Below are 15584 nucleotides of genomic sequence, written 5' to 3' on the forward strand. Positions count from 1 at the left end.
TTTTAACGTAGCTTTAACAATGTTTCAGTCATATCGCTACGATGTCTGCAATGTGGCAGTTTATAGTGATGTCTAGCACTGGGGCATCATGCCGCAGACATGTAGCATGATGTCCCACCCAGTCACATTATACTGACACCAGGCCGACCAGTCCTAACACTAACCTCTTGATGCTGAATGCCAAGCGAGGCAGCTGTTAGTACCATTTTTTAAGTCTCTGGTATGACTCGGCCGGGGATCGAACCCATGACCTCCCGCATCCAAGGCGGACGCTCTAACCACTAGACCACCGGAGCGGTCCAGAGAAAAAAGAATTAATCCTTTAGAAATTCAAATGATCTGAAGATATATAACTTAAAAATCTGGCAACAACAAAGAAAACAACTTGATACCAAGTGTAAAAGCCCAAAACTGAGATCTCTCTCTCTAAAACAAAGCTTATATTATATTATAAGAAGCAGTTTCGAAATTCCCCCAAGTTGCGAACTCAAAAGGGGGGGGTCACATGATCATTTTCTCTAAGAAATAAAAAAGGTTGTTTACATCTTAAATCGAAAGCCTCATCATGAGCTTGACAACAACCAATCATTTTAAAATAAAAATAGAACTTTGTTTACTAATTTTGAACCAAGGTCAGCATCCAGGCCAACAATTGGCTTTTATGAAAAGAATGATTCAGGTCAACCAATTTTCTGGAAAAGTATCATCTTCAGTAAATAAATTAACATTATAATAGTATATAATCGAATAAAAAATTTTAAAACTGACTAACAATTAAAATCTAAATAAATATGAATTAAATCATATATACGTAACAAATATTAGTGACAATCGTGACAGCCACACAAACTAACACGATACATCTTGTAAAGTATGCAACTGCTGATGCATCTTACCTGATCAGTTTGTTGCTTTATTTAAATTTTTCTTTTTCTTAATTTGTTTCACACTGTTGTTCTGCAGGATGTGCCATTTCACACACTGGCAAAAACGCATACCACAACTTGAATAGTTTGCAAACAAATTCATTATACATTTATACATACATATAAGGTTTATTTAAGATAAGTAGTTAATGGCAAATATTTTTCCTTATCATAAGACAGGTATTAAGAACCAAAGACCGATGCTACCCAAAGATATAAACTTCAGCAGAAAAATACTTACAGAAGTCAATGCCATTAAAGTTGTGATGAACAGAAGTAAAATGTAAACAAGCAAATCAGTCATTCTATTGTATGTATTTCAGAAATGTTTTGCAATTCCTTTTGCTATTACAGTAGAACCTGTCTTGAAATACCACCTATTTTGCCAAAAAGTATGGTCTCTCAAGACAGCTGGTCTCCCATAACAGGTCACAATCATATATAATCAATAAATATGTGCACTGAGAATCTGATCTCTCAAGACAGGTGGTATCATATAGCAGTGGTCTTTCAAGACAGGTTGTACTGTATAGGTACTGACCATAACTTTAATTTCTATGTGGAAAGTTTGATAGCCTTCTGTTTGCATATATGAGTGTAATATGATGGTCAGTCAAGGGACCAGTATGGCAGCACCCACTGCTTGGCATCATGACATCTGCCAGGTGCACTGTATGCAAGACCTAATGTATATGAAAAATGTAACACTCATTGTACATGTATCTTGATGTGTGTATGTGTGTGTGATTTGAATTTTTAACGTAGCTTTAACAATTTTTCAGTCATATCACTATGATATCTGCAGTGTGGCAGTTTTTAGTGATGTCTAGCACTGCGGCATCATGCTTCAGACATCTACTATCATGTCCCACCCAGTCACATTATCCTGACACCAGGCTGACAAGTCCTAACACTAACCTCTTAATGCTGATTTTTTTTTGAGCAGCTGTTAGAACTATTTTTATAAGTCTTTGGTATGACTTGGCCAGGGTTCAAACCTGTGAGTTCCCACATTCGAGGTGGATGCTATAACCACTAGGCCACCAGAGTGGTATCATGTTGATTAGTCTTCATACAATAAGATAGAATACAATAGCTGAATACTATCTCAATGCTTTGATCTATAGTGCGTAAATTAAATACATATTATATTGCCTATTTATCTCAAATACATTTTACACCAAACAAATTATACCCAAACATTTAAATGAATGGGTTTGATCCCCAGCCGAGTCATACCAAAGATTTACAAAAATGGTACTTACAGCTGCCTCGCTTGCTTACTGTTCCTCCATGCTTTTTGAACAGACCAACAGGTAAGATTAATTTTTTTTCTTTTACAATTGTGGTAGTGGAGTGATGCTGCCTTCCACACATGCGTTAGAAATTTAACAGCAGGTCAACAGATGATAGAGATGCAGGTGATCTGGTCTGATGACAAGGATTATTAAAAATAATGTGTTTTGAAGGATTTAATTACGAGTGAAAAGAAGAGGAATTTTACTTACCATCCACATACAAATGTCACTCCATGTAAATATATTAATTACCAGCGAGCGGCCGAAAATCCGAGAAAAGATAGATTATGAGATAATGCCTCGTCCGGTTGATCTCCATTACCAGAAATGTCAACAACACAAAAATCGAAATCTCACAACTTACAATACTCACGCTAGATGTCAAGATAAGCAGATTATGATATAGCAAAGCACTGTTTAGATGGTTTGTCAATATGGACAAAGAATTTGTTCATGTAACAACAGATAAATTTCAGTGTATTTTATACCAAGCTTGCGGCTTCCTTTCACGGGGCCTATGCATTTCTCAATTCCAAACCAATGGTTGTACAAACAAGTTTAAACAGCCAACAATGTCACCAGTAAAAAAATCAGCAGATGGTGTATTTTGCTGCCAATAAGAAAGAAAAAAAAAAGCAAAGTTTGCGACACAGTCGAAGCCCTACATGATCTCAGAATATACTTGTAGACATTTTTTTTTGTCCTTTATAGAAAAATCTATTTTTTCGTGTACAAGAAAAATACATATAAAATTTCAAGAGCCAAGCCACGATCATCATTATTCATATGTGATCTCTTCCCCAAAATGATAATAAACTTTTTACATTTTTCAGTACTTTTAAGATTATTTTTTTTGTGTACGAGAAAAATACATGTGAAATTTCTGAAGCCACACCATGACCTTCTTATATCCGATTTTGTGTTATAACAGAGCATGCTATAGCGGGGTCACACTGTATATGCTATAATGTTTTGTCTGCTATAGAGTTTCTGTGTTTGGACTGGCCTTTGTGTAGTCAAATTTTTTCATTTGGTAATTTAATGTTTATTTCTCCTAGAAAAGATATCTACTCTGATGATCAATATATATATATGATACTACATATGCATACATCGTCACCATTGGCTTTAATCCTTGGATGCATGCATATGTATATAAATTACTGCCAAATATACCCAAATACTTCTAAACACCTTCCAAAGTATATCTAAATGCTACACAGACATGCAAATACTCCAAAATATATTTAAATATACCATTATATACTCAAATGTTTCTATCTCACAACTTCAGTCTTTATTTTCATAGGCCTGATAGTTATTTCTTTTTTGTGTCAATTCAAGTTGTATTTTCGCTGCTGAGGTTGTTCAGCAGTTTGCTTCGTTCCATTTCATGCAACATCCAACAATTTTTAAATAACTTCAATTCATCCTAATTGTTGCATGTTAAATGTTAATGTTGGTCATTTCTAATACCTAAAAATAAATTTGTTAACTTGATTGATCAAGGTGTGGAATTATCAAATGTTTCTGCAATTCAAATTGTTATGTGAAATCATCATCTGATAATTTACATTCATGGGCTGCATTAATGACATCATTGTTGATTTTCTTAGTTCCCTGTTGTAACTGATAAGCAATTATATTGTGAAAGGCACAATATTGCACCTTTTTTGTAATTTTTGATGCTGTAAAGGTGATTACATTCATATACAGATGTAAATGTAAAGTTAAATTATCATTAAAATAGGCTATATTTGTATCTTTTATTAATGGAGCAAAATATATTAAAATAGCAATTATTTCCCAAAAACAGATGTATCTGTCATACAACTAGCAATAAAGCAGTTACAACCTTAAATTATTTATTTGACAATTAATTAATTACATACATGTACATGTTAGAAAATGTTTAATAACTATTGGTGCTTTATATCTGTTATCCATTCAGCTCTTGGTTGTTTCCTTTGGCCCCGGTTTTGTCCGGCAGTTTGTTTTGGTAGCTTGCACTTATGTGTTCCATTGGATAAATGGACATAGCTTAACTCAGCTACTGTGGCGATTGGAGCAGCAAGAAGTTTCTTGAAATTATTTTCCTTCTCTGTTACACTCTTTCAGTGCCAGGTTTGTTTGCCGAAAACAAACGAAAGAGACTGACCAAAAAGACTTTAGCTGCCTGCACCATAAAAAGCTTCCTCTCTTTATCATCAGAACCAGGTTTTTTTTTAAAGAAAATGTCTAATGTTATCTTGCAGATGTTTTGTACACAGCAGATAATTTGCTTTGGGAAAATTGTTGTTAAAATCTTTCTTATTGCTTTCTCATCATCGGTTCCAAATGTCAAGTTTTATGAGTGTAGTTTTTCTCTAACATGTGAAAAGAAATGGTGATAAGTACGCTGCTCACCATCCCAGTGAAGACAAAGAGATCCTAGAAAAATTGGATACTTGTTAGATTTTCTGCTAACCAAACACTTCTGTTCTTATAACACATTGTTGTTACAAAAACTTCACCAAGATTAAACATTCTGTTGATGCTGTTCACAGTGCCTTCCTTCCCTAAACAGTCTTCTTCAAGTCTAATATTTTGATCTTCAGTATACAAAATTATAATTGGTTGTTTTCTTTTCGTCATTGTAACTCCCCCAATGAAAGGCTTGTCATGTGGCTCTCCAATTATCTCGTCCGCACTATTGTTTCCATGCACCGTGTGAAGTATTTTCTCATTGTTTTCTCTATGGATTTTATCCTGTAGTTAGAGATCTGATTTAGGGGCCATGAAACTGTCATCATCAGCCATCTTGCTTACCACTTCCGTCGCCTTCTTCCTCCCCACCTTTTTGTATGCCATTTGGAGGATATGTGGATCTGTTCTTGTGTATGATTCACCACTTTTTGAGTTTCCATGCAAATGATTTGAATTTGAATTCTTTACAGCTAAATACTCAATCACTGCGAGGGGGTTTAAATGGCTAAGCTATTCAGGTACTTCAGTTACAGTAGTAACTCTCTTCTTGTAGCTCTCATCTTTTAGCTTAGTGTAGTAGTGATGAAGAGTTAATATATCTGGGTTGAGGATCAACTGAAATATGTTACCTTTTTTCCACAATCTTTTTCAGGCAAAAGTGACCATTTTTATTGACAGTGTTTTATAATTTGTTATCCTTGGTTACAACGAATACCTGGTTTACAGTGGTGCCTGAGTTTGAGTCCCATGGCCCATAGTCATCGGAAAAGCCATTGTGTTTTCCCTCTTCACTCTGTTGAATCAACACTACAATGTGAACATTGCTTCTGTGTCCCAAAGGTACTCTTTTTCTAGCGCATCGTCATTTAAAAGCATTTTAAATAGCTTGTCCCAAACAGCTCTGTGGATGCAATATGTATTGTTCCCAGCTTGTAACAAGTTTCACACACATGTGGTATCTTAGTTTCATTGACATGGTTTTGTTGCCACAAAGCAAGATAGAGACAGCATTGAAGAGGTGTCTCCATCATCGCTTGTCATTAGGGGGTTTCCAGTTATATTGTCGATGTAATTGTCCATCAACTCAGCCACGACTGGATCAACATCTGGCAAATGTTGGCTTTTCTGGAATTTGTAATTTCACTTTGAACATTAGCTCTCGCTGAACAGCCTTCTTTAGTTTTTCTATGTTCTTTGATGCAGCTGCCTAGAGAGAAAAGAAAGCCGCATTAAAATAGTTGATAAATGCTGGAATTAATGCAGATTTTGAATTTGTTGAGGTATTGGTAATATGCAAATTAGGTCACGAATAACATGCATAAACAGGCAAACCCGACTCTGACAATTTAAAATGACAACAGAGTATTCGTTGTTTTCTTTAAATACCTATTTGCACCGAATATTGTAATGAATTATGTTAAATATTTAATAAAACAGTTTGTCCAACAATGGAATTTCGTCATTATTTGTAAAGTATTTTTATGAGATTTAAAACATCTGCAGAATGTTCCTTGTGAATATATATTTTGTATGTACATATGGTAAGTAGTAGAAAAACTAAATGCGCAATGAAGTGATGTTATATACTTACAATAAAATATTTACAGTAGATACAAAATTAAGACTTAGAAATGTTTAAATGAATATATGTTGATCATTATAGTTCTTCTATTTATGATTTAAATATCAGCAAATGGGGAAATTACTTTTCTCTTCTTTTTTCGTATTGATCACGAAATGTCCTTGTATAAAGTTATTAACATATCTAATTAAATGTTGAGAGAATGAATAGGACAGACAAAGATGTCAAATTTATAGCAATAAAAAATGTTTACTTTTGACACAACATTTAAAGTATAGGGTAGTGAAGTGCAACTGCAATCAGACTGACACGTGTTTACGCATGTTACAAAAACAAGTAGCCGAGTACATACACACTACCCCAGTTAGCACTGCAGTGCTATAAAGAGAGTTCAAATGATTTTCAACAACCAATATGTAAAATTTAAGTTGTCCCATGCTATTTGTTTGGCAAAATCATCCTGCAAGAAAGCCTAACCAATATAATCATGCACATTTGTGGACTGATTTGAATATAAATTGGCCATGTATAGTATTTAGATGCAAAGAAAAGAAAATTAAACTAAATCTATTATATCTCTTTATCTTTTTTCATGCTAGTTCTGTGTGTAAAGGTTAAAAGATAAGAAATTAAAATATAAAGCATAAGGAAACACTTTAATATCAAATAATGAAAAGTAATATATATATATATATATATATATATATATATATATATATATATATATATATATATATATATATATAAAATGCTGTCAGGCTATTCTGTGCACATAAGGTTTTTGTCACTAATATCACCAAATGCACACAGAATTCACCAAAATGATGAAAAAAAATATCACATCACTTACCATTTGATATGTGGCTATTGTCACCAGATCATTCTGTTCAAAACAATAATAATTCCAGACACACAGGATACTACCCCCGTGTTTTCAAGCCTCACGAAAAGTCGGCGTATTCTGCGCATGACTTTAGAACAATATAACGTTTTTGTCTCGGGCTGTGGAAAATTCAAATGAAATATATTACTTTGCACTTTTTCCATTAGCATAAGACGCATGTCAGAGTTATAGTATTTTTCAAATAATTCAACATAAATAGCAATAAATTTTATTCAAACTAAACCAATTTTGAAAACAAATTAGTATCATTTCAACATGTTACAAATTTTGGCATCTTATAACGTGAACATATCACTTTTAAAACTTCATGTAAGGAATCAACATATTTCATTGTACTGAATTCGTTGCAAACAGGACAAGTAAAATGATCTACATGGGCAACATATGTCACATGCATACAATATTTGAGATGAACCAAGCCATCATATTTTTCATACTTTGCTCATTAAAGTATTTCAACTCTTCCATATCTTCCAAACCCTTGTGGTGAAAACAAATTGCATACACAGAAATCGTCATCATTTTCATATTTATCATCTGTGGCACTATCAGAAATTGTCATCCATTTCTTTCTTTTAGTACTTGGTCCTGGCTCTTGACTGTTAATTACTTCATGAACATGCACATTTTCTATTTCTCTAAGTTTAGGAATGATTTTCTTTCCATCTGATTGTTTTATTTTTCTTTCTGATGGTTCCTTATTTTTTCTGTCCCACTGTTTAAGATGTTTCCTTTCTGTTCCCTTCATTTGCTTACTTTCTGGTTTTTAAAGCCTGGGGCTCACCAATCTTCAGCATAAAAACTACTTCAGTAATTGCAGTACCGCTGGGTGGAATAATATAATTCCTTTTTCTTTCAGGACATGCACTTAAAAAAGAAATTACTTTGTCCTCAATGCTGGTGAGAAGCAAATTTATACTTCTCATATTGGCTGGCTCTTGTTTCTTGTTTGTGTCCAAGGGGATTAAAAGGCACTATCCGTCTTACGAAAGGAACTCAATAGAATGGGTACAGTAAAGGGCTGACAATTACACACTCTGTATTAATTTGGGTAGGTCATGTCTAGTGATTAGATGCCCAATTTTGAAATGCGTTAAGATGTGACATTCTGTGGACAAGGCAGTCTTGAAGTAGCCAAAACAAACATACGAATATTATTCTGGGGAGCCTTCTCAATAAAATTTAATGTAATATGGGTTGCATGACCATCATACAATAGAAGGCATGGTCTGGTCATCACATGTAGTATAAAATGGTTTTCAAAAAAATCCACAAATGTTTTGGATGTTGAAAAATTTGAATAACCAGTTGGTGTTAATACAAACTTACTTTCTGGTAAACATCTGGCTGTTAGGTCTTGAGTGAGTCTTTTGCTTTTATTTATGACATATGGTGGAATGGTTTTACCAAGAGCAGTACCTGCAATGATCATTGTTGTTGTAGCACTTTGACCGGCTGTTAAAGCAATAGGCCTATATTCTCTAGCTGTGACTATTTTAGGTGGGTTGTGATAAGTGTTATTCCGCTCTCATCCACATTCCATATACAATGAGGTTAATTTTTTAGCTGATACTTTTCTAAAATATTTTCTAGTTCCTTAAAATAGGTCTCGATGTTCAGGTCATTGGTGGTGCTTAGTCTGTAAATGTCACTCTTATTGGGCCTCTGTACCGTCAAGTCCAAAAACCTTTTTAAGAATCCAGGTCCTTATGCAGTTTAAAATTCATGCCAGCAGCCTTAGCCATGTTTGCTGCTGTGTCAATAACTTGCCACCTGCAGTACCTATATTCATATCGGGCCATTTTCTTGTAGTGCTGAGCCAACATTATCTCCTTGGCTGCAGGAAAGATGGTTGGATCACCTACTTTCTTTTGGAACAATACAGGTTTATGTATCCTAGAACGAAGTCTTGATTCTGGTCCACTATACAATCTTGCTGCTTTCCTAACTGTAGAACCTGTTTTCTGCAACTGACTAAAAGCATTTAGTAATGCATTCCCTCTATCAGGATTAGTCATACCTGAAAGGAAGATAATGCAAGAATTATAATTCATTGTGTGTTAGTGGAACTTTGAAATGTCTAATTTATTGAACAATAAAATCTACTGTAGAATTTTGAAACAGACTATATGCCTGGTGTGACTGATCTGTAATGTCGTATGATCAGGCTATATCATAATTATAGCAAAAATTGGTGTTGTTTTAGAGAAATCTAAATATTTGACAAATTAAATTATTTATATTTTTGCATAGGCTGCATTTTTTCTTAGATAAAATGGTCAATGAAGCGGTTAAAAATCCATGATACTGCATGATGATTACACACATAATTAGGGGTATACAACAAAAATGCTTTGAGAAAAGAAAGTAATTTTTGCATGTGTTAACTTAAGTAATATTAATATTTACAAATTTTAAATGCAATGCTTACATTCTGCAGACGATGCATGGCCATCAGGTAGTCAAACTCATCACCATCCAATCTACGACAAGAAAAGCACATGTATTCCAGATCAATGTTTCCTCACATTTTCAATTCATCCTTCGAGACTTCTTGGCATTTGTTTTTGACACTAGTTATTACACAATGAACATTTAACACAGTCATTTGAACAGTTTGATTTTTGCATCCACCACATGGAAACTTGGCTCCACATTTTTTTTATACTGAAATTAACCATGAAAGAAAACATGCTGGCAGTTGTCAGTACCCAATATGCAGTCAAAAACTGTTCAAGACTGATTTTAGCAGGTTGTTGGAGAACAAATATTAACTGACTAAAACAGAGATTGCCGCTTGATCACCTTTTTCTTTGGTTTCATTTTTGGTAATCATTGACAAGAAGCACTTGCATTTGATGATTCTGTTCACCAATTCCTTTCATTTCATTTTATGTGATTGCCGACAATTTACCTGTTTTTGTTTACATTTTGTAATATTTTATAATATGTAAATATTATAATATTTTTAATTAACTTCTGTCCTCGACTACCCAAGGGCAGAGTTATCTTTCTGCTATTCAACCGAGAGGTCATTAAAAATGTTCAAATGTGTTATAATTTGTATGTATGTAACTGCAGTTTTGTTTATTTTTGCATTTTGTTCATTAGATCACATAGGTGTTTCATTCATTTTTTTATCAGTAAACAGTCAGAAGTGATCATCACCTCATGAAATTTATGTTTTCTGAATAGAAACTTAGTTGAACACATGGCTCTGATTTGGCGTACAAATATAACATTGAAAAGAGACAGTAATAAGAGAGCAAATTCTAAGAGTCAGTTGGAAACTATCAGACACCAAGTTATAAATAGATGTTTTAGCAATACAGGGATCGCCCTGGGCTTTGCCAATGTCGCAAATTGCGATTTTTTTTCCTTATTGGCGACAAAAATATCCCATCTGACGATTTTTTTGGCGACAGACTTTTTGGTTATTTAATTTGTACATGCAATCATGGATTTGGACTGGATAAATTAAAAGGGAGAACGAAAGGAAGCCACAAACTTGACTAAGCAATGCATTGGAATCTATCTGTTAAACAAACGATCCTTTGTTCGTATTGACAACCCCATCTTTACAGTGCATTGTTACATCATAATCTGCTTATGCTGACGTCTGGGCTGAGTACTGTATGCTGTGATACAGTCAATCATGCTACTGAACTATACCTACAACTGACTGACTTCTGAAGACGCGAATAGAACAGATACAATTAACTGAATGGCTAATCCTTCTGTTTTTTGGGGTTTTTTTTTACATATACCAATACAATAGTTTTGCTGAACCATCAAAGAAAACTGATAACCTTTGAAGTACCGACTACTGTGTATAAATACAAAAATAATTATTTATTTCTCAAAATACAGGAGTGAAAGAATCCCTAGATTGGGTGTGAATTTATGCTTATATATACGGTCCAATATTGCCAGGTGTTGACTCGTGTAAGTTTCATTCGTGGGAATGGAGATCCTATTTTGCTTGTCGAGAAAATTTATACAGCTTTCAGTGATCATTCTTGGGATTTAAAAAGCAATTACAAGCTTTGTGAAGCTAGCCATAAATGGGAGGGGGGAGGGGGCATTTAATTACGGAATGCATGCAATCGACGGTCGCATTATATGTCACTTATCTTACATTGCAATGTATGATCATAGGGTTTTATTATTATTAAAATGTCAACTAAAGTTGATAATGTATTGGTTAGTCAGGAGTTGGCGGGCTTTATGGCTTATGCTAGGGTTCAAGTTCTCAGGAATGGTAAGGTGTATAGAGGTGTTAAGGACTTGATTCAGTTGGCAGTGAGATCCAGGGCAACGTACCCTTGCGCATCTGCAGCTGCTGAGAGACTACTGGTGTCACCTGTCAGCACTGTAGACTGTGAACATGGATTCAGTAAGATGAACTTCATAAAAACTGACATCAGAAATAAACTCTGCATCTCATCTCTCGAGAATTTAATGAGAATCAGCATGTACAGATGTGAAAAATTAGACTTTGAAACAAGTGGGCAGCCCTAAAATCGCGACAGACCTTCATGTAACACTTTGTAACATTTTGTTAATGCTTGATGTAATTAAAGTATTAACTAACTCATCTTTTGTAATTTTCATTGCCTGTTACATTAATAGATTAAATTAACACTCGGAAAAATGTACACTACTTGTTCTGGCGACACTTTTTGAAAATTGGCGACAAAATATTGAGGTTGGCGATTTTTTTGGCGACAACTTTTTAAAAGCCAGGACCATCCCTGCAATATCAACATTTGTGCTGAATTGGATTTCTCCTTAGCATTATTCTTTATACATATGCATGCATCCAAGGTTTAAAGCTAAAGGTAATGATTTTTGCATATGTATCATACATTTTATATATATAAAGCTAAACCAGTCACACATTCTACATGTTGTTGTTTATTTTATCATTTAACATTATATACATATATGTCATATGCAAGGCTGAGCAAATTTTTTTTTACCACTATAGTCCAGGACAAGTGGTTTCAGAAAATTTACTAGTCCCACCTTTCTCTTCACTAGTCCCACCTTACTTTTCACTGGTCCCAAAATGGTAATCACTTGCTGAGATTTGATGAGACGTATGTACTTAATCCATAGAAAAAAAAAAAAAAAAAAAATAATATACAACATAATTATCTCCTAAAAGAATTTAATTTTTCAAAAACATTGGTTGTTATACATTTGGCTTTTTCAGGTTCATGTATATATGTTTTAGCTGATGGATTTGAAAATATGTCCATGTATATGTCTGCCACCTGCACCAGCACTAAGCCAGCAGTTGATAGCTGTGTCTGGGTTAAAGTCCTCAAGCTCTGGTCCATTTGCAGAAATGTTCATTAGCATTTGTAAACTCTTTTGGTTTAAGGAATTCCTTAAAGAAGTCTTCTCCGAATCACCGTTATTACCTTCCATTGGGGGAGGGGGCACCAGACAGATGTCCCCCCACTTCCAAAAAAAAGGAAAAAGGTGCTTTATATCTGTGTGTACCCCCTCAGATATGCTGTGTGTTGTTGTTAAGTTACAGAATTTTTTATCAAAATTTATTTTGAAATTTTTGATGGGGTATTTTATTTCCCTTCCTTGCGAAAATAATTTAGCAAACTCATTTTATTTACAAAGTAAGTATCAGCTTGCTTGACAACTACTTATAAAGTGATCATAACATCAATTTTCTCTTTTAAATACGAACTGAAACAGCTCATTAATTAGCGTAATTGTTTCACTTCAAACACAATATCGCACGTGGAAGTTAATCATCTGTATAATCAATTTTAAATTAAAGAATCATTACTGTCATTGAATCAGTTCATAAAGGAAACCAACACTGATGTCGGTAAAGTACCTTTCATTAATCTAATTACACTGACTCGCTGGATTAAAATCATAGTGAGTCGCTCATTATCATCTAGACTGAGTAAACTCATTGCAACAAAACCGCTTACAACACTGCTAATTGATCACACTGGCTTTCTTTTGTTTTACGTGTTTTGATTTGCCGATAATTTGGTCGCTTAGCCCAATATGCAGTCAAGCAGCAACAGGATGTAAATATATACACGAAGAGGGGTAGAATCAAGTATTCAGTATGCCCTGAGGGCATGATTGGCCAAATAAAGGTAGATATAGCGATTAAAGCACGAAAATAAGGACTAGCCCGACTTTTTTTAAAAGCACTTGTCCTGGACTAGCAATCTGGAAAATATTACTTGCCCAACTTCAAAATTGACTAGTCCGGGACGTCGGGCTATGGGATTTGCTCAGCATTGATATGGACAGCATTTTTTTGCATACCAGGGCCCAGCAACATGGACTGAATTGCCCACTGAACTTAGACACAAAGACACAGTGATCCCATTCAAGAGTGCTCTCAAAACTCACTTATTTAGACTGTAAGAACAAACCTAAAGACCTAATAATGTTTCCTACCTTAAATATTCTCAGCATGTTTTTTATGTTTTCTAATTTCATGGTGTTTGTTTTTGTAATCATATCATTATATATGTTTTTTATCTTACAGGTGTTGTCTAATGTTGTAAAGTGCTTAGGCACTATACAAAGTCCTCATTATTATCATTATTTTATATATATATATATATATATATATATATATATATATATATATATGTGTGTGTGTGTGTGTGTGTGTGTGTATGTGTATGTATGTGTGCGCGTGTGTGTATATGTGGATCATCAGTCTATTTTTTTAGGAGAAATAAATATCAAATAACTATAAGAAAAAATTTGACCACATAAAGGCCAGTCCAGACACAGAAACTATATAGCAGACAAAACATGGCATATACATAGAAGACATGGACAGTAAAAAGATATTTGGCCATGATCAATGGAAATAGGGATTATCTTATGCAATTATCCAGGCAAATAGGTCAATAGGTGATAGTACATAACATATAACAAATTATAAATTTTATAGACTAAAGCTATCAAGTATTGGGAAAGGAGGAAATAAGGGGCCTGTATACACAAGAACCTCAGAGAACTCATCAAAGAAAGTAACAAATTAAGAGACTCCCCTGCAACTAAAACGATTACATGATAAATACGTTTTCTTTTCAAAATTCTTTTTGATTTTTGACGGAAAAACAACACATAAATATCAGAGGGTGGGAACACAAACACATGAAAGCCTTTGAATGTTTTGAACAAAGAGTCGGGGGGAGGGGGGCACAGTCAAGGCCAATAGCTAATTATAGCTAAAGGTCCAAGGTGTGCCCACAAATGAAAATTTACATTCTTCTATAATACAGATATCTGTAATTAAGCATGCAAATCAGGACATATATGTCGTCCCAGACTCTGTTGATAATTTCTGAGCTAATGGTAATTGCAGATGTTAGTTCATACAAAGATTTTCTAATTGCTTTCATAATTTAAAGTATTTAATTTTTACCCAGAACTTAAGTTTGCAATGAATTAAAAAATTTCTTTAGTAAGAAATGTATCACGTGCTTGTTTCTGGACTGTATCTGAGAGCATTTGGGCTTATTTGGGTGTGTCTGGGTAAATCATGCCAGTTTGGATCTGGTTTTATTGCCAATAACGATGTGCCAAACAGGCATTTACTGTTTTAACTAAGAAATATTTGACTATCAATACATTATACCTTACTGATTTCCAAAGAACAAATAAAATTAATTAAAATAAAAAACAAACATTAAATGACAATATTTACTTGCAAACAAAACTGTCAGCTGATCCCATGCCACAAGAACTGCCACCGCTCCAGGGTCCTTGGAACACAAGGACTTACAAGAAGCTTTTCTGTCGTTAACCATATTCGAAATGTAGTTTGATTCTAACCCTTCACACTGGTCCTTACAGCTGATGTTTGAAACATGCTGAGATTCTAATTCTCCGATTGATGCGTTGTACGAACAGATTTGGCGAAATAGATCGATTAATTCACTACAAACATTTGCTTTAAGCGTCGTATTTTTCAAAGGCGAGGTGCAATATTTTGATTCATCGAAGTATGTTGACCCTATTTTCAGAATGCAATCTACATCGTGTGTATCTATTGTCATGGTCAACGGCAACAAAATTAATGAAAACAGTACTATCGTTGCCATTTTTCCACCTTAGGTTACATACAGGAAATGACACATGCATGGCGCATTTTCAATCGGAACATGTTGTGGACACAGCAAAGGTAATCCCGATTAGACGTTTGCAGTAGCGGTCTACCTAAACACAGTAATGTACTGTAATGGACAGTAATGGAGAGTAATGGGCTGTAATGAATAGTAATAGAGACGAAAATACTATAATGTAAGAGAAATTACAGGAATGGAGTAAATTAATGAAACTAGTTTTATAAGATTTTTATGCAGAACATTATTATTATTTTTGTTCCATCATGATTG

General features: G+C 34.2%; 1 protein-coding gene across 6 annotated transcripts in view; it reads right to left on the reverse strand.

Annotated features, from left to right (window-relative positions):
- LOC149802745 (uncharacterized) overlaps positions 1-15338 on the reverse strand; it is a 135141-nt gene extending 119803 nt beyond the window's left edge. For all 6 annotated transcript variants that reach the window (XM_089952158.1, XM_089952159.1, XM_089952157.1 and 3 more), the window contains exon 1: positions 14894-15338. In XM_089952158.1, the coding sequence (XP_089808284.1) occupies positions 14894-15290 (397 nt within the window). In that variant the 5' untranslated portion in view covers positions 15291-15338. The remainder of the gene's footprint in view (positions 1-14893) is intronic.
- Positions 15339-15584: the final 246 nt, after the last annotated feature.

Source organism: Sinohyriopsis cumingii, chromosome 3, assembly GCF_028554795.1.
Source record: "Sinohyriopsis cumingii isolate HCF-2022 chromosome 3, ASM2855479v2, whole genome shotgun sequence".
Lineage (NCBI taxonomy): Eukaryota > Metazoa > Mollusca > Bivalvia > Unionida > Unionidae > Sinohyriopsis > Sinohyriopsis cumingii.